Source organism: Hyposmocoma kahamanoa, unplaced genomic scaffold, assembly GCF_003589595.1.
Source record: "Hyposmocoma kahamanoa isolate Upper Pololo Valley unplaced genomic scaffold, ASM358959v1 96573, whole genome shotgun sequence".
NCBI classification, from domain to species: Eukaryota; Metazoa; Arthropoda; class Insecta; order Lepidoptera; family Cosmopterigidae; genus Hyposmocoma; species Hyposmocoma kahamanoa.
In genome coordinates, this window is record NW_020655228.1 from 1 (window position 1) to 19,206 (window position 19,206).

Below are 19,206 nucleotides of genomic sequence, written 5' to 3' on the forward strand. Positions count from 1 at the left end.
TGGGCATTTCCAAGTGCTGGACCAGCGGTGGCCGCATTGTGGCCCTAGGCGATGATGGTAAGCGACACTCTATTACGTCTCTTGACGACCTTGAGCGTATTCCGGCCGCAAATCATGCTCGGACTGTGGAGTTGCAACAAAGCAAACCAGTTGGTGGAGTCAAGGTGGCGGCGAACCCAGCTGGAGGCTCTAGGCCTAGACCACGGCGGGAACTTGCAAGAAAATAAGTGTGTTCGCTTTCTTTTGTGTGTAGCTTACGTTTATGATTTGTGTTTGCAAATTTCCTGTGTTAAAAAGGCTATATTTCTATTTTTATGTATCTGCCGATCGCCGGTGTGTCGGGTATGACGCTCTTTTTCTAAATTTCATATCGGTACCTTTCACAAACTAGTAGTACCTTCTTTCTTACTTTCGTATTATAAAATTACATGTCTAACCACTTGTTTGAACAAAATCATTAAGTTTGGTATACTTCTGTCATATGACAGTTTTTTTTTTTTGTACCAATTAATTGATTAAATAAGTTTAGATACGTCAAAACCATAACTTAGAAAGTGTATTCGAGAGTAATGTTGTCTCTTACTATTTTTACCATTATGTCCCTATTTTTGTCACAAAAACTGCTTTTTTTTTTCTCTCTTAACGATGCGTTCAGTGTGTTATTTTGTTCTCAACATTGTATGTTTGTTGCGTTCCGTTTTGTGTTTTTTTTTCTTATTCTTTGATTGAACTGTGCTTTAATTTTTGTTACATATTTTATTGTTTATTTCACTCATTGTTTTATTCTTGGCTGCTGGCGGGTTACAGATTAAACTGTCGATTTTAGTACTTATTACTACTTATATTATAAATTTAGTATATTATTATTATTTATTTATTACACCATGGATATCTCGTTATGCAATAATAGTGATTATTTTGTCTCTTGCTCGTCAGACGAGGACAGCTTTCACAGCTTACCCCCTTCCTTACATCAAAATTTGGAATCCATCTTTTCTGATGTGCCACGTAATTTTAATGTTGCTCACATCAACGCACAGAGCATTCCGGCTCATTATCCTAACCTACTTGCCTCTTTTGATGTAAGTAATATTCACGCTATCCTTGTTTCTGAATCTTTTCTAAATTCTTGTCTCTCTTCTACTTCTTACTCCTTACCTGGTTTCCACTTAATTCGCAATGATCGATTAAGTTCATCTCACGGCGGGGTAGCCATTTACTTGCGTAGCTACATTCCCTTCAAAATTATTAGTAAATCTGTTCAACCACCACCTCCCAATACGGCTGAGCATCTTTTTCTTGAGGTAACGCTTTCACATGTAAAAATTCTTCTAGGTGTTTATTATAGTCCTTCTCTTACAATAGACTACTTCCCCTCCTTCGAAAATCTTCTTGAAGACTTGTTACCATCGTATGACCACACCATTATCATGGGGGATTTCAACACCTGCCTCTTGAAGAATGATGTTCGCACGAATAAACTTCATACTGTTGTCAATTCTAGTAATCTTCATGTTTTGCCCCTATCTTCAACTCATCACTTTCCTAATTGTTTGCCCTCTCTTTTAGATTTGATAGTGGTTTCCTCACTTAATCACGTCGACAAGCATGGTCAGTTTACTGCAGAGGCATTTTCCTACCACGATCTAGTGTACCTTTCGTATAAGGTTCGTCCTCCTAAGCCAAAGCCCAAAATTCTAATGCAAAGAAATTTTGCCAATATTGACATTACCAGACTGCGTGGGGATGCCAGTGCCATGGACTGGTCAGTTATTGAACAGGCCGATTCAGTTGATGAACAGTTGCAACTTTTTAATTCCTCGCTCATTCAACTGTATGATATCCATGCTCCTGTTCGTCCTGTGCGCGTCAAGCACCTTCCTGCTCCTTGGCTCGATGATGTTATCCGCAAGCATATGGGCATCAAAAATCGGGCTAAAATAGTGTTTAGAGCCGACCCGTCTGATGCCAATCGGGAAAAATATCATCAAGTTCGAAACCGCTGTAACACTATTATTAGAGATGCACAACGTCGTCACGTACATAAAGCCGTTGAAAACGGGGACCCAGCGAAGGTCTGGAGGTTTTTTGAAATCTTTAGGTATTGGAAAAGTTCCTAATAGCAAAACTTCTATTGACGTTGACCTTAATCTCCTTAATACTCACTTCTCCTCTTCTTCTTCTATTGATAACAAGGTTAAGTCAGATACTCTGCAATTTCTTTCTGAATTGCCATTACCTAATATTCCTTCTTTTGAACTCAGCCAGTTCACTGTTGGTGATGTCAAGAGGAACATTCTCTCCATCTCATCGAATGCCGTTGGTTGTGATAGCATTAGTCGTAATATGATCATTCCGCTCATTGATATCCTCACTCCTGTCATAACCAAAATCCTTAATACATCCATTTCCACTGGTACCTTTCCATCTGCTTGGAAAGATGCCCACATCATTCCTCTTCCAAAGAAAACGAATCCCTCTTCCCTTTCTGAATATCGCCCTATTTCCATTCTCCCTTTCCTCTCCAAGGTCCTTGAAAAGCTTGTCCATCATCAACTCACCCTTTTCCTTACTCGTCACAATCTTTTTAATCCTTTACAATCCGGTTTCCGCTCTGGACATAGTACGACTACTGCTCTTGTCAAAATCTCTGATGACATTCGACTGGGAATGGAGAATCATCAACTCACCGTCCTTACTCTGTTGGACTTCAGCAGTGCCTTCAACACCGTTGATTTCGACTTGTTGCTTGCGCTGTTTGATTCTCTTGGCATTTCTCCGGCAGTGACTGGCTGGTTCCGCAGTTACCTGTATGGGCGGCGACAGCGCATTCGTTGCGAGGATTCATTCTCTTCGTGGTGTAATGTTGTTGCTGGTGTACCGCAGGGCGGCGTATTATCCCCTCTTCTATTTTCTATTTTTATTAACTCCATCACTTCTTCACTTTCTTCTTCTTACCATCTCTATGCAGATGATCTCCAAATATATACACAGGCCCCTCTAACCAACTTACGTGACGCAATTTGTGCTACGAATACAGATCTTGAGAGGATCCTCACCTGGAGTCAATCATTTGGTCTCAGTGTCAACCCTTCCAAAACACAATGTATAATCATTGGCAGCCCCTGGTTCCTAACGCGTATTAATCCTTCCTTACTGCCACCTATCACGTTTGATAGCGTTCAAATCCCACTCAGTGCCACCGTTAGGAACCTTGGGGTTATTTTCGATAAGTGCTTATCGTGGAGGCCTCATGTCACTGAGTTAAGTAGGAGGGTGTTTGCTGCGCATGGGTCTCTTCGGCGTTTAGGTTATTATCTTCCCATTCCGACGAAAATCAGTTTAGCACAATCACTCCTTTTGCCTATTCTGGACTATGCAGATGCGTGCTATCCTGATTTGTCTGAATGTCTCCTCGGCAAACTAGAGCGGCTGCAGAATCTTTGCATTAGGTTCATTTTTGGGTTACGTAAATTTGACCACGTCTCCGATTTTCGCTCGAAACTTAGATGGCTACCCATTCGTCGTCGTAGAGATCTCCGCGTTTTATCCCTACTGTACACTGTCCTTTTTAATCCAACTTCTCCTGCTTATCTTAAGAGTTGTTTTGAATATCATAGCAGTACTCTCCCTCGCACCTTGCGCTCTTCTTCTACTCTTTCTCTGAACTGTCCTATCCATTCCTCAAAATACTTTTCCAACTCCTTCACTATTAGGAGCATCAAGCTGTGGAATGACCTGCCTGAGTCGATCAGACGAGCAAAGACTATTGAGTCATTTAAAATCCTAGTCAAGGCTCATTACCTTAAATTATAAATTCTACTCTGCTGTCTTATTTATTGGTTTTTTTTAAATTTTTTTTTTATTTTCCTCTTCTGTGGTGATAATATATTTATTTGTATGTATTATATTAGTATTTAAGTATTTATGTAATTTATATGTTAGTAGATATTTATTATTTATTTCATTCATATATTATGATGTTTAATAATAATATCATATTTATTGCGCCCTCTATTATTATTACTACTTTTAGTTTATCCTATCACCCCCAAGGTTGCCTGGCAGAGATTGCTATTTAGCAATAAGGCCGCCTGTTGTACACTGTATTTTTGATTGTGTTGTATTTTTGCTTGTTTATTGTGCAATAAAGAATATTGAATTGAATTGAATTGAATAGTTAATCTAATAGGTAGATTTAAAAGTTTAGAGGTCCATAAATGGCAAACTTTCCGTGTTCATTTTTTGGAAGTAACACAAACATTTCCGAGCATGTTTGTGAAAATTTATTTTACCTATATCTTTCGCTTTGACTTGAGGGATAGATGGCGTTGTACCGGTTTTAGACATCTTACCTGTTGCTCGGGCAGTACGAGGCCCAATACTCTGGGCTCTGGTGGAAGCAGCAGCCATACGAGGCACCCGGCAATGCCCATCACGAGTGCAGGGTACATAAACGAAAGAGACCAGTCGCGTTCAACGAATGCTGCTGCCATCAATGTACCTTTAAAGAACAAATGGGTGCATTAAGCCGTGGCAACCTAATATTTTGACCTGTTGTTAGATAGTTGCGTAATTTAAGTGATGATTTGGTAATCAATGTCATAATTAACCTGCAAATATACAATAATTAGTAAGTAAAACACCACGCGCGTATAATAAAAACGAGTTGTTTGTGCACGAATATAAAAGGCCGATACACGATGGGCGGAGGCTTTTTGACGGACGGCAACGTACTTGAGCAGCCGCTCTGCTGGAACGATGTGCTATTCTAGCGGCTTCTTGTATTTTCGAATGTGTTTAAATCTAGCTAATGCTTAATAGCTAACAATTTCTCAATATAAATGCTATAAAATGTACATAAATATATTTTTAATTGTGTGCCTATGAGCGGCATAAAAAAAAAGTGATTATAGGATGTATATGCTTACATATAGATTGAAGTAAAACCACAAATGATGTACTGTATAATTATTTAAATGCTTAGTTTATGGTGTATATGTTAACTTCTATAAGTATAACTCTTGTTTTCACAAGTAAATTAATTATGAATCAATAGTTAATTATAACCATAGAAAAGGTTGTAATTACTCAGCACATTATAATTTGTTTAACTGTGTATAAAAGCCCTTGTTTACTAAAAGTATTTAAGATGCTATGGAGCATGACTTTGATTAAAAATATAGCAATAAAAATATGTCTTGATATGACTTATAGTTTAATTCCGCCTTCTAATACTGATATTTCACAATACTTAATTTAAAATTTACCACGAGATTTTCGGTGAAGGAAAGAATCGTGATTAAACCTGCACGTTAAAGCAGGTGTTGAGCCAGCGTGGCGGACTATGGCTTAAACCCTAGCCTGAGAGGGGACCGGTACCCAGCCGTATGACGTTTAATTGGGTTTGATGATGTTGATTCCTCGAGATAGGTTAACGGTACGAACAAGTCGTGCGTCTGGTGGTATACGACACGCCTATCCATAACAGTTGCACTGCCACAATGCCCGTCGCTCTGAGACATAAATTTACAAGTCCCATGAGCATGTAATTTCACCAGCACCCGTAAAAACTGCAGCGCATAATACTCACATCATTGCTTGGCGGCAGATATAAATAAAGTGGCAGTACTTTCATATTTTTTAACTGCCTCGGTGGCCGACCGACTACCACGCGGAGATCCCAGGTTCGATAAAAGCATGTGTATATAATAAAAAAATATATATATATCCAGATCATAGTTTCCCAAAGTGGTCCCTACCGTTCCCCAGTGGGCGCTGAAGAGTCCAAGGGGGACGGTAGGGGCAAAGCATCGGAAGCAATTGGAGGCGTTGATGTTGTCCAAGGGGTGCTACCGAATTTGAAAAAAGATCCTGAATTATATCTATTTTTAGTGCCACCCCAAAAACCAACTTTCCTCTCAGATTTTCAAAGGTTAGTTGGAAGAAATCTTTATGGGATAAACTCGCCTTTGTACACAAATATTTAAATTGTTTCTGAAAATTTGTAAGTTACTTTGTGGTACAATAAAGTGTTTAAATAATAAATAAATAATAAATATATATAAATATATCGTCGCTTAAATGCTAAACGGCCGCATGTAAAAAATTAGTTCACTTTTTTATTGGAGAGGCGATCAAAGTTTTCGATCTCATTTTTTAAAATTTTAATATTGCTTTATTTTTAAATACCCATGCATTTCTACTCAAAAGATGCGTATTTTAAGGCTCTATAAATTTGTAAACACAGACAGAACTCACAAAAAACTGTTTATGTCAAAAGTTAGCCACGGAAATGCAGAATGCCAAGCAGGCATTTGCGTAATTCCGTTGTTTATATTGCCAAATCGGTACGTGTCTTCGTGTAGTATTAAAGTTTGAACGTTTTTAAACACATTTTTGCAATAAAAACATTTTTGAATTTTTTTGTGATGCGGTTTAGCATTTAAGTGACGATGTGTATATAGCACTGATAATACAATAGTGTATTAACTCAAAAAGAGGACTTTCTCTGAATCGATGGAAAACGAATTATTCACTGCCCGCAAAAAATCATTGAAATTATGTATATGTTATAGTTTATTATAGACACTAAATAATGTCCTAAATATAAAAAAAAAAAAATTGAAGGATTATTTTGGTTTTGAGTTAAGTAGATATCTTTTGATTGTTTCTTACAATATTCTAGCGATGGTTTTTTGACGTGTAGAGAATTTAATTTTACGTTCAGTAATGATATAATATTAAATTTCACATATTTTGAGTTACAACACTATTGTAATAGCACTGCGAAATGAATGTATATATTTTTTTCATTGTGTTTTTTTGTGTTAATATAAAATTTAATGTTTTCAATTATTTTTTGCGGTAGTTCGGATCTAGATCTATTGTTGTCAAATATAAGGCAAGAACACTCACCAAGAATATTCCCGAGAGAGGTATGCGAGTTCCAAATGCCAAAGATGAGGCCCTTCTTTGCTTTGCCGAACCACCGACTTACGACTGTCACCGTTCCGGGCCAGCCGGTGGTCTGGGCCAGGCCTGCACCAGCCTGTGTAATCAAATTGACATTTATAAAAACTGAGTACTCCAAAAAGGCACCATACGTAAGCGATAGCTTTGTTGAGACCAATTTAGTGAGTCCAAACAAGATAATTTGTAATGCAAATTGTTATTCAATTATATTTATGTGAAATTACTCCACTAGTTTGTTATAATTATTAATACAAAGATCGAACACTCAGAAAAAATCCTTTCGATCTGGCCGGATTCGACCGACGTCTTGTAGCACACCGTGCCAGACGCTATGCCAACTAAACAACGGAACGAACCAGCGGACCTCACGATTTTTCCATGTGCTTGTTTCCATGTGTGTGTTTTGTCGGATCTTTGTATTTGGTTATCAACTACTTTTCAGCCGTAGCGCCATCTATGAGAAATCTATGAAGGTATTTCGTCACCCAGTTAGATAATTTGTTTTACATTGACAAACTGCATTTTATCAATGTTATTCTAATTTCTAGTGAAAACAACAAAATCAACTATAGTCTCTTTTTACTTCGCACGCATACTATTTATAACCAATCTTCCAACCACGTTACAGAAGAAAAATGTAAATTTGTCATAATTTACCAAAAACAAACAATATTTGCAGCAACTGTAATTTTAAATAAAAATTACAGTTTATAAAGTAGAAAGAAAATTAAGTGATGAATATAAAAATAAATTTCCCCGATTACTTGATGCGTCAAATGATATATTTTATCCATAGAGATTACATCATAAAATCGATAAATCAAATCGACTATTGTGTATCTAGCGCCAATACGAGTGCACACACCTTGTATGCGGATCGTTTTCTTTTGTTTTGGGCTTTGCGTAATTTTTTCGGAGTAATTGTTAAAATTTCGTTTCATTGCTATTGATTTTATGCTTTATTGTTGACTTATTTGACTGTTGTTGATTTTTTTAATTTGTTGTGTAGTTTTCTTGATAAGTTAACAACATAATAATTGAATACTTGTTATTTTATTTATCAAGATAAGATATTTAAATCGAATTTTTTCCATTCGATTTTACATCACTACAACTCTAGAAATTTCAAATCTCAAATGTCACCGGAATCATGCTATGTGAAATGAACTATAGATGGCACTTATTGCATAGATTTTTATGGATGTAAGAGCGCATGAAGCTTATAACATTGAACCTTAGAGGATGGAAAAAAACAAAGGAAAAGAGCTGCCCTGTCTACGGAATAAACGTCCCTACCTAAACCACAAATGGCGGATTTCTTTAGTGTTGTACCGTAATCATCGATAAGTCAATATCGACATGCAAATGTATGGCTTGAATGTTGAAACTGTCTTTTTTTGTTATGTTTGTAATTTGTACTGTAATCAAAGTATGATTAAAATGTTTAATTAAAGTAGATCAATCTTCATTGTCATATCGGAATATCCTATCTGAAGACTGATATTAGATTTTTTTAAAAGGTTTCCAAACAGTTTAAGCTGTTTTGTATTGCATTGGTATAGAATTAATATTAGTGATTTTGATTTAGGTGAATCTAACACTTCCATTTAATTTTTGAAATAAATAAAATTACTTATATAATTGTAATAACATTATCGATAATCATAAAATCAGATATAATTTTAATAATAGGTAAGTTTATTGGCCCAAAACATGGTATAACAGAAGATGTAGCAAAAGACAGTGTCAGTACAAACATATTATATTACATAACCATATATTAAACTACCACAACAATAAAAACGTCACAAGTTAGAAATTAATTTGCCAAAAATTATTAAATGTTATTGTAACGGACACCGAGCCGACACCGAGACACGAAAACACTCCGCGCCCCGCGCCCCAACCGAGAGCGCGTCGCCGTTCCCCGCACGCCGCACACAGCGTCGTACGGAGTAGCCGCCCCACGTTCTATTAAAATTTGACTCTTCAAAATGGAGCGAAGGAACGACGGTGATATTTGATCCAATGTTTATGTTCGGCAATCCTATAATTTCCAACCATTCTATCTTTCTTTTTTCATTTGTAGGTAAACTTTAAAAATAAAAATAATAATAATGAAAAAAATAAAAACCTCGTAGCGAATTGTTTTAATTACAGAATATCGATAATAAGTCTGCTTACAAGAACAACACTATCTCAAAATAATCATTATCAAAATCTTCAAAATATACTAACAAACAAGCAATCTAAAGTAACCAAAGCAAAAGACTTATGAATAAACTACTTAAATGAGTCCAATTACATGAGATATTTGGCCTATTGTGTGATTCATAGACAAAAAATGTAATGTAACATTCGGTTGATTTCCGCCTTTTCTACTGCCGCACCCCTTAATGCCGCATTTTAATCACTACTTACTTGTTCTCACTGTCTCACATTTTTGTCCAAATTTATTACAAGTCGTGCGAATAATTCAATAAAACATTTGGCCAAACATTGGTTTTGACATTTCATGTACTTCCCTTTGACAACCGGATACGGATGTAAAAGCCAAAATGGTAAAATACCCAAAATGGTAAAATGAGGACAGTTGGCATTTAAGATGACGTTACGTATTTTAGATTCCCGTATTTAAGATGACGTTACGTATTTTAGATTCCCGTGTTTGACTTAAATCAATATAGTGCTATCTCTTTTGGCTTACGATGGCACGCAGTAGTTAAACAAGGACAATATTGTATATATATGTGTTGTTTATGTCTAAATGCATCATATACATATAACGTCTGATTTATATATGAGTCAATATAATATGTCCTTTGGTTTCCATAGTCTAAGCATTGAACATATCAAGGCTGTCACATTAAGCACACCAAACTTGACACATTGGTCATCAAAGTTGACATAATGAGCACATCAAAATTGACATATGAGCACATCAAGGTTGACACACTGAGCACGTCAAGTTTAACATAACGAAAGTGTCAAGTTCCAAGTCCAAAGCTGAGTTCCGACACAAACCTGCACCAAGAGGTAGTAAGCTATAGAATGTATCCCGAGAGTGTATCCGAGTCCGAAGAGATAACAGAAGACGGCCGACACCATCATGCCCAAAGAAAGGAAGTAACGGAGGTCCACACGCTCTGCCACCATACCTGGTCATAAAAAATAACAATAAGAATAAACATCGTAATTGTGATGGTGCGTTGACGCTAGTTCGACAGATAACCTTCGCTAGCCTAAAGAAGTCGACCGAGTCGACAAGGTGTAACCACTCAGACGCCTTTAGCAATCGACCGTCGACCAAACAAGCTTCAACGTGTCTGACGACCGCGTCTCGCCATGACGAGCGCGCGTGCTGCTGGCCTGGAAATACCTACCTACCCAATCAGTTTGTTGAACGATTTGTAGTGGCTCTGTGCATAAACTTGCATTTAAAATGATGATGATAATGCCCTGGTGATTTCGGCAAAGGTCGCAGTCGACTTGGTGTAAACAGCATGTCGATTGTGCCGCCTTCGTCAGCCGAATTCGTTTGCCGTAAACGCGGCAATCGATTCGGTGTAAACAGCGATTCGACTGCGCCTCCTTCGGCAAGGCGAAGTCGACCCTGTGTAAACACGCCATGATGGAGTAATTGACTCCATCGACACTCCAAACCATATACTTCTGCTAGATAACCATTATGACGATTTTTTGACTGACCGGAAACAAACATGGCGCCGGCGTAAGAGAACAGAAATGCAGAATCCAACATGCCCAGCAATGTGTTCGCGTCGTCCGTATCTGCAAAATGAAAAGTAGATATCTTCAATAATTGTAAAGATAAGTAACGAAAAGCAAGTGAAAGAATGTATGTATCTAGATAATTTATCAACAAGAGATGGGTAAGTAGTAATGATTAAAATTCAATCGCAAAAAAACTCATGATGATTTTTATCTTGTATATTATTAACCCAATAGCACCAATCCTAATTTGTATCATTCATTGCTATAGACACTAAATGTAAAGCAATGTGTGTCAAATTGTATAATAGTTTGCCTGATACACTAAAAGCACAGTCATTAAACAAGTTTAGGTGTTTATTAAAAGAATGGTTGACAGAAGGAATATATTATAGTGTAAATGAAATACTTGAATAATAATTATTATAATCTTCTTCCTGTCCTCCACACTAGGTGGGGTCGGCACAACATGTATTTTTCTTCCAATCTCCCCTATCAGCCGGCATTTCCAATACTCAGACCTTTCTTACCCATGTCATCTTTCAGACAATCCATCCATCTTTTCTTTGACCTCCCTTTCCCCTTATACCCCTCCACATTCATGGCTAAGACTCTTCTCGTCACAAGACAATGTTCCCTCCGCATGACATATCCATACCACGTTAACCTATTACTCCTAATCTTTTCCGTCACTGACGCCACTTTCAAACTTCTCCTGATGTACCCATTCCTTATCTTATTCTTTCTAGTCACTCCACACACCATCATCATCTCTCTCTCTCATCACAACATTCATGAATAGGAAAATTGTAATGAATGACATTTAAAGATTTATGTGACAATGTTTGTAATTATAATGGATATGTATGTAGATATTAATTTAGGGACACAACCTTACAAAAGAAAGAAAGAAAAATACTGCGGCGGCGGAGCGGAGCCACAGCGCTGGTTTTGAGTGGACCCTTATCGGAGTGGCCGATTTAAAAAGAAAATAAAAAATGTGGACGCGAATTAAAATAAGTACAAATATAAATGATATAATTAAAATAATACTTACTGAATGGAGCCCAATTGCACCACTGGTCATCTTTTGGGTCGTATGGGGGCACCGGTGGGGGCAATTCGCTGCAGTTTCGGTGCAGTACGCTTTTTACTACTGATATCGGTTTGCGTGTGAGATGAAACGTCATATACGTTATGTACGTTAGCACCAAGACCATACATTGGTACCTGTGAAGGAAATAAACCTGAGTCAAAGTAATTGTGTTTAAATTTGTATTAAATTGATATTCAATTATTTTTTGTGAAATTACTCCGCTAGTTTGTTACAATTATTAATACAAAGATCAAACATTTAGAAAAAATTCCTTCGATCCGGCCGGATTCGAACCGACATCTTCTAGCATACCGTGCCAGACGCTATGCCAACTAAGCCACCTCACAGGGTAATTTCAGCAAATAGATTTTTCTAACGATATTCAATAACAAGTTTATTAAATAATCTCAATGCAGAGTACTAAAAAAACCGACCTGAAAAGTTCATGGAATTACCTGTAGGTATTTGTCAAGTTTTATTGAAACCAGTTACTGGATAGTACGCGATACCGGATTCATCCCCTAGTTTGCGACCCTCTAAGGGTGGGTGGAATATTATCTTCAAATTTAAGTGGAACCACTATTGAGGTACAGTCAAGAGCACGTCAAGCTCGACACTTTGCACTTTGGACCGTTGTTATCGTAAGCGGCATAGAGTTGGTTGATTTAAGTCTTAAGTGTCAAGCATGACGTGCTCTTAACCCTGCACACTGGGCGTTTACGTAATCATGGGAAGAATATAGACCGGGTCTTAATACTTCATATGTTTAGTACGTTATGATGTACATGAAGGCTTAGGGTGATATTATAAATAATGACTAAAGAAAACAGTAAACAATAATATAGTTAGTTAATTAGTTAATATGGCTATCAGTTAGCATGTTTAAGTAAATTAAGATTGATTGCTACAGTCATATGTTTTTAGCAAATACCATCTGCCCTTCTTACTGTGCCCTTGCCGGGTATCGTAAGCATAATACGGACTAATATTGTTTTATTTTTTAAGATCATGAACTTTATGTGGTGCAATAAAAATCCTATTGCTAAGTATGTAACTAAAGTAGTTCACAGAAACAACTTTTCCAACAAAGTCATGTAACTTGAGAATGAAACTATTATAGTCATCGAGTATATAACCAGAAATAGAGACGAAAAAGGGCCATCCATTTCTGGCAACTCATCATGCAAATGTCAATATAATATCAACTCTCGTTTGCACTGAAATCACAAATTAGAAAACTGAAATAGTACAGCGCCAACAATTGACCTGTGTGTACGTCTCCGTATATCCAAAAAATATTCTGTATTTATAGTAATAAAGATAATATCTCTAACAATGGGGGCTGTTCCATTCAGTGGTGTGGGCAAAAACAGCAAAACATCTAATTATAAAACAAACGGAATCACATTTCATCGGCAATTAAACATTAAATATGTAATTTTGTAATTTTCGTCCATTATAGTAAAGCTCAAATTTAACTGGCCGATTTGAAGTAAAACACTTGACGACGCCCGTCAATTGTTTCGAATTCGGGCTGGTTATGCTGTTGTGTTGGCTATGCTAGGGTTCATGGATTGAAATACAATGCCGCAAAGACAGAGATGATGGTCTTCTGGGCTAGAAGGAGCCCGGAGAAGGTTCCGAATGTTTTCCTGAACGGTTTTCTAGTAAGGAGTTGGGCCATGTTCTTACAGACGACTGTCACGATGATTTAGATATAGAACGAGAACGGCATGCCTTATTTGTAAGAAGCAACATGCTTGCGCGCAGGTTTGCGAAATGCAATAATCAAGTCAAGGTGACCTTGTTTAGGGCTTATTGCCAATGCGTGTCAGCTGTGGACCAGCGTCACTAGGTATTCTTACAACAACCTAAGTGTTCAATATAATGACGCGTTCCGTATCCTGGTGCAGCTGCCTAGATTTTGCAGTGCGGCGAGCATGTTTGCGGAAGCACGCATTCCGGACTTTTACGCTATGTTACGAGCGAGAGTGGCCTCATTTTGTACAAGAGTGCTTGCATCTGATAATGCAATCCTGAGACACGTCCTTCGACAGCTATATTTTTAAATACTGGGTGTCTGTCCACTGGGATGCGAACCGAAAATGGCAATTACACAATCGTAAATAACAATCTTTGTCGAATTCGTAGGTACCAATCTCCTCAACTATTATAAATATTTCAACTCGTCTTCTCATTAGTACTGCCCACAGTCACGTGGTACTGCCAAATTAATATCTATGTTAGTCTTTCGTTGCATTAGTTTTAAGTTGTTATCTCACTTTTTCCTTTTTTTTGTAATCCAAAATGCAAATATGTTTACATTTCGCATAATAACGCTGTATGTACAAGTATTAGGTCTACGTTCTAGATTAAGACTATAAATTGTATGTCAACACTTTCCACTGAATGCAAACTGTTTTGTAACATCCAATAAAATAAAAATTTTCTAATATTTTAATGCCATGAGAATCTGGTACACCTTATTACAAGGAAACATTGATTACCTGCGAGACAGGCTAAGCCTAGTGCTGGAATCAAGACCAATTCTCTGTACGCGATATACGCTGCAACAAATTGTGTTTCTAGCGTTGCATTTCATAAATATTATGTTATTATTCATATTTATTACATGCATACTTCTGTTGTTAATTTTTTTCGTTATATCTTTAGTAAGCAAATTAAACTTGAAATCGTCATACTGATAAAACTCTACTCCTTATTCGTAAAGCAGATTCCCCTGAGAAGAAAGAGCAAGAAACTCTAGGTGTTGCTCTTTTTTTAAATAAACATAAATCATTAACGAAATTTATTTCAAACATCACACAGATCGAGATAACCGGGTCACTATTACGGATTTTTGTCATCCAAGTATGCAGAAGCTGTGCAATAACCTTTATTTTGTTTCATAATGGTTTTAAACCGCGTAAATGACAAATTTTGAATATCAACCGGAATCTTATAGCGTTACAATTGCCCCTTAAATGAATTAGCGACTTTGTGAAGACGATTATCAAGAACAGCTAGTTTATTTTTATTCCTCGTATTAATGTTATGAATGTCACTATTTTTCATACATTAACTACATAAATTGAATATGAACATAAATTACATTTTCATACATGTATTGTGACGCCAGTGTTAGAATATTAAATTCTTCAAACTTATCTCTCAGTAGATATAACTAATTACTACAAACACTGATAACGGTCAACAGGAAGTAGCGAAGACGTCTGGCAATTTTTTAGGTGGTGTGTTAAAATTATTATAACATTGATAACACTGGTAGTTTTCATCACTATTTTGAATATACTTGCCATGGTTAAAAGATAGACTAGGTAAGGCTTTTTACACATGAATGTGCTCGAACTAGCCCGTAGGTACATTTTTTCATCCCGTTGGTAAAAAAACTAAGTCAAAAGGTAGCAGTAGAGAGCCTTGTGAAAGAGTTCGTCCAGGATGGTACTGTCACCTTACCTATTTCTGCAGTTTCTATATTAAGCAGTACTTCAGCATTACAGACACATGGGACTTGTCAACTTATGTCTCAGGGTGACGGGCGCAATGGAAGTGCCCCTCAGATATTTGCGATTCAAAGCTCTGAGTGACACTGCCACTGTTATGAACAGGCGTGTAGCTTACCATCAGACGCACATGTTCGTTCCGTCACTTGATATTATAAAAAAAAAGATCATTTAAACACTGTATGATGAATTGTGTGTTGCAGACATTCCAGTGTCTACAATGAAATAAATAAAATAATTCTCTAGCATTTTCAACCACTACTAGTAAAAGTACACATGAAACTTGTCAACTTAAGTCTCGGAGTGACGGGTGCAGTGGAAGTGCCCTTCAGACTTTTGCGATTTAAAACTCTGAGTGGCACTGCAACTGTTATGGACAGGCGTGTAATAGCTTACCATCAGGCACGGTTTTTATTCGTCCCGTCACTTAATATTATTTAAAAAAAGGAAGGTTTTAACACACTGGGGAACTGTATACGTTTTTACAATAAGATTCCGGAGAATATATTAAGATTAACATTTCCTAAGTTTGAAACTTACATTAAAAGTATTTTAATTGAAAAGTCATGCTACAAAATTGACGAGTATGTTTTAGATAAAGAAGTATGAAAAGACAACAAGAGTCTAAATTCCACACAATTACGATTCAAAGTGTAGCATTAAAATTTATTTGAAAAGAGCAATCCCTAGAGTTTCTTGCTCGTCCTTCTCAGGGAGATCAGCGTAGTAAACAAGCAGTAGCTTAAAAAGTAGTTCAAAACGTCACGTTTTCAAGTGTAAAAATTTTACCTATGGAATAAAATTATTATTTGACTTGGTAAATTACAATCTTATCCCTTTTCTAGACTATCTAAAAATTATCAGTCCAAAGAGCAAGCACTCTGTGTCGAATAGTGTCTTCACAATATCATAAATTCAAATAAAAACTGAGATTTCATAAATACGCCAATAAGTTCTATAATGCTAAGGACAGCCCAAATATTAACTATTACAAGCAAGCAATAATTTTACATTCTAAGTAATACTTTTGATCTGGATCTATTTAATAGAATTGTAATTCCGGCTAGGAGCTATTATTATTCAAATCAGTTTAAGCTGTTGGTCTTCCTTTATAGATAAATAAATTATTGAATAGGTAATATGACCTCCTATTGCACATATTTTTCACCACTCGATCTGGAACATCCGTTTTTTCAAACAAACCAACGCTTCGGACTCTTTACAGGTCACAAACATGGTCATGGTTGACTAAGATGGTTTTAATATTATTAGTCATCAAGCAGTTATTATCATTTATTTGGTTTGCATTGATGGCCCTGGCCATCGGATATTTGTATGATAAAACACATATACATCATCATCAACACATTTATACGTCCCACAGTCCCAGGGTTTAGGCCATAGTCCGTCACGCTCTGACATAAGGATGTGAACCTCGCACATTTTCCCGAGGGTACAACGCCATCTATCTTTCAAATTGGACAAATCACACAGCCACCGAAACAGTGAATTATTGCAAATGAAATTTCCCGTACGCATAATTTCACGAAATCATGTGATTTGCCACCGCTGGATTATTTTTATGTGGTTATGTTAAAAACAGAGTCTATACGGAGACAATCGAATCGATTGCAGCATCAAAACTTTAAATTCGTGAAGTAATTAACGAAATAGACCCACCATTTTGTCAAAAAGTGATTAAAAACCTTTACGAAAGAATCGACACATGTAACTGTGGTCGTGGTGGACATTTATCAGATATCATTTCTCATTCATAATTGCCAAACCTTACTTTTTTTACTACAATAAAAATTTGAATCATTGTCATCTAAATTTATTATTTTATTTTGATTTACAAAACAAAGTTCTTGTTAAAAAATCCTTTACTACTCAATCATTTCTCAAGTAAGTAATAGGCTTCAATAGTAGAATCAGTTCGTTCTATGGAGACATAGTCGCGGGCAGCAGTTAGTAGTTTATAAATATTTGTGTACACACGGTGTATTTTATACGCGCCGACGACAGACATAAAGTGAATTGATTAAATAGCGCGCAAACATCGCTTTGTGCACAAAGCTTATATACTCCATTGGAGTTTACACTTAGAATTTCATGTAGTTGCTTTATTTCAAAAATTAATTGAAATTAACAAACAAAACTAAAATTAAAAGTAGTTTTTATCAAATGCGCGATACATACGAGCGGCTACAGCGCGTATGCGACGCGTCGCAAATCAAATCAAATCAAAATAATCTTTATTTCATAGGTAAGCATTATTACACTTGAAATCGTCACAATGGTTAAACTCTACCGCTCATTCGTAAGGCAGATTCCCCTGAGAAGAATGAGCAAGAAACTCTAGGGATTGCTCTTTGTAAATAACATTTACAATATTTTTTTTTTATTTGAAACATCAGAGATCGAGACTACCTCCATGAGCTAAACGGGTTACTACCACGGATTATTTGTCATCCAAGTACGCAGAAGTTGTATAATAATAACCTTTAGTATAAAGTTTATGTTTCACTATAGTTTTAAACCTCGTGAAAGGCAAATTTTGTATATCAACCGGAATCTTGTTATAGAAGCGTATACATTGCCCCTTAAATGATTGTTTGACTTTGTGAAGACGACTATCAAGAAAAGCTAGTTTATTTTTATTCCTCGTATTAATGTTATGTCTGTCACTATTTTTCATAAAGAAATTACTATTCCTTTTAACATAAATTATATTTTCATAAATGTATTGTGAGGCTAGTGTAAGAATGTTAATTTCCTTAAACTTATCTCTCAAAGATACTTTGGGGCCCAGATTGTAAATTGCCCTAACTGCACGTTTCTGCAGGACAAAGATTCTATTGATATCGGCGGCATTACCCCAAAGCAAAATGCCGTATGTCATTAGACTGTGAAAGTAGCTGAAGTAAACCAATCTAGCGGTTTCGACGTCTGAAAGTTTCCTTATTTTTTTAATCGCGTACACTGCAGAGCTGAGCCGTTTTGACAACTTACTTATATGGGGACCCCATTGCAATTTAGCATCTAACGTTATACCTAGAAATACAACTGTATCCACAAGATTCAATTTTTCGTTTCTAACTACAATGTTTGTAACCGTCTCTCTAACATTGGGTAATGTAAATTTCACACAATTTGTTTTTTTCTCATTAAGAAGTAGGTTATTAACAGCAAACCAATCAACTACTTTAGATATAGCATTGTTCACATCGTCATAGGAACATTGGTGCCTTTTAACTTTAAATAATAAGGAAGTATCATCAGCAAACAATACTATCTCATGTTTTATACCCTCCATAAGGCTAGGTAAATCATTAATATAAACTAAAAACAAAAATGGGCCTAGAATTGAACCTTGAGGGACACCCATGCTAATTACAGACCCTGACGATCTCGTACCGTTAACATCGACCCTCTGTACCGCGTATAAAATACGTCATGTGCATAGGCTCTAACACACGCGTGTCGTCCATAACCTTGATGTTAGCGGAATCATCGAAAACGTCCATAGAGCCTTAGCAATAAAATAAAAATAACAGCCTCTTATAACACAGCTTTCAACGTAGTTAATTACAGACATGATAGCATTGAACATGCAAAAGGTCATCGTCGCCACGTGTATTATTGCATCAAATGATACATGTAATAAGAGACATAACTGTATACAATACAATTCATTTACATAGATGCGTCACTCGGTAGTCATAACATAAGAATGCTGTATAATGAACAATACATATAAAATTGTTATTTATGTTATCAATATGACATATTATTATACAGGGTTACAGGAAAAGTCGTGCTAGATCCGTTAAGGGCGTGGAGTACTCATCATTTCTGACTTATTTTACTATGAAACACCCT

At 36.4% G+C, this 19,206-nt stretch overlaps 1 protein-coding gene across 1 annotated transcript; it reads right to left on the reverse strand.

Moving 5' to 3' along the window:
- Positions 1-2,166: 2,166 nt before the first annotated feature.
- Positions 2,167-12,289, reverse strand: LOC113238539 (glucose-6-phosphate exchanger SLC37A2-like; the record flags this gene model as incomplete). The annotated part of the gene is made up of 8 exons (XM_026475365.1): positions 12,256-12,289; positions 11,762-11,934; positions 10,684-10,764; positions 10,000-10,133; positions 6,919-7,051; positions 4,356-4,504; positions 2,691-2,808; positions 2,167-2,377 (listed from the first exon to the last, which is right to left on the reverse strand). Coding segments are annotated over exons 2-8 (989 nt in total), but the record flags the coding sequence as incomplete, so codon positions are not given.
- Positions 12,290-19,206: the final 6,917 nt, after the last annotated feature.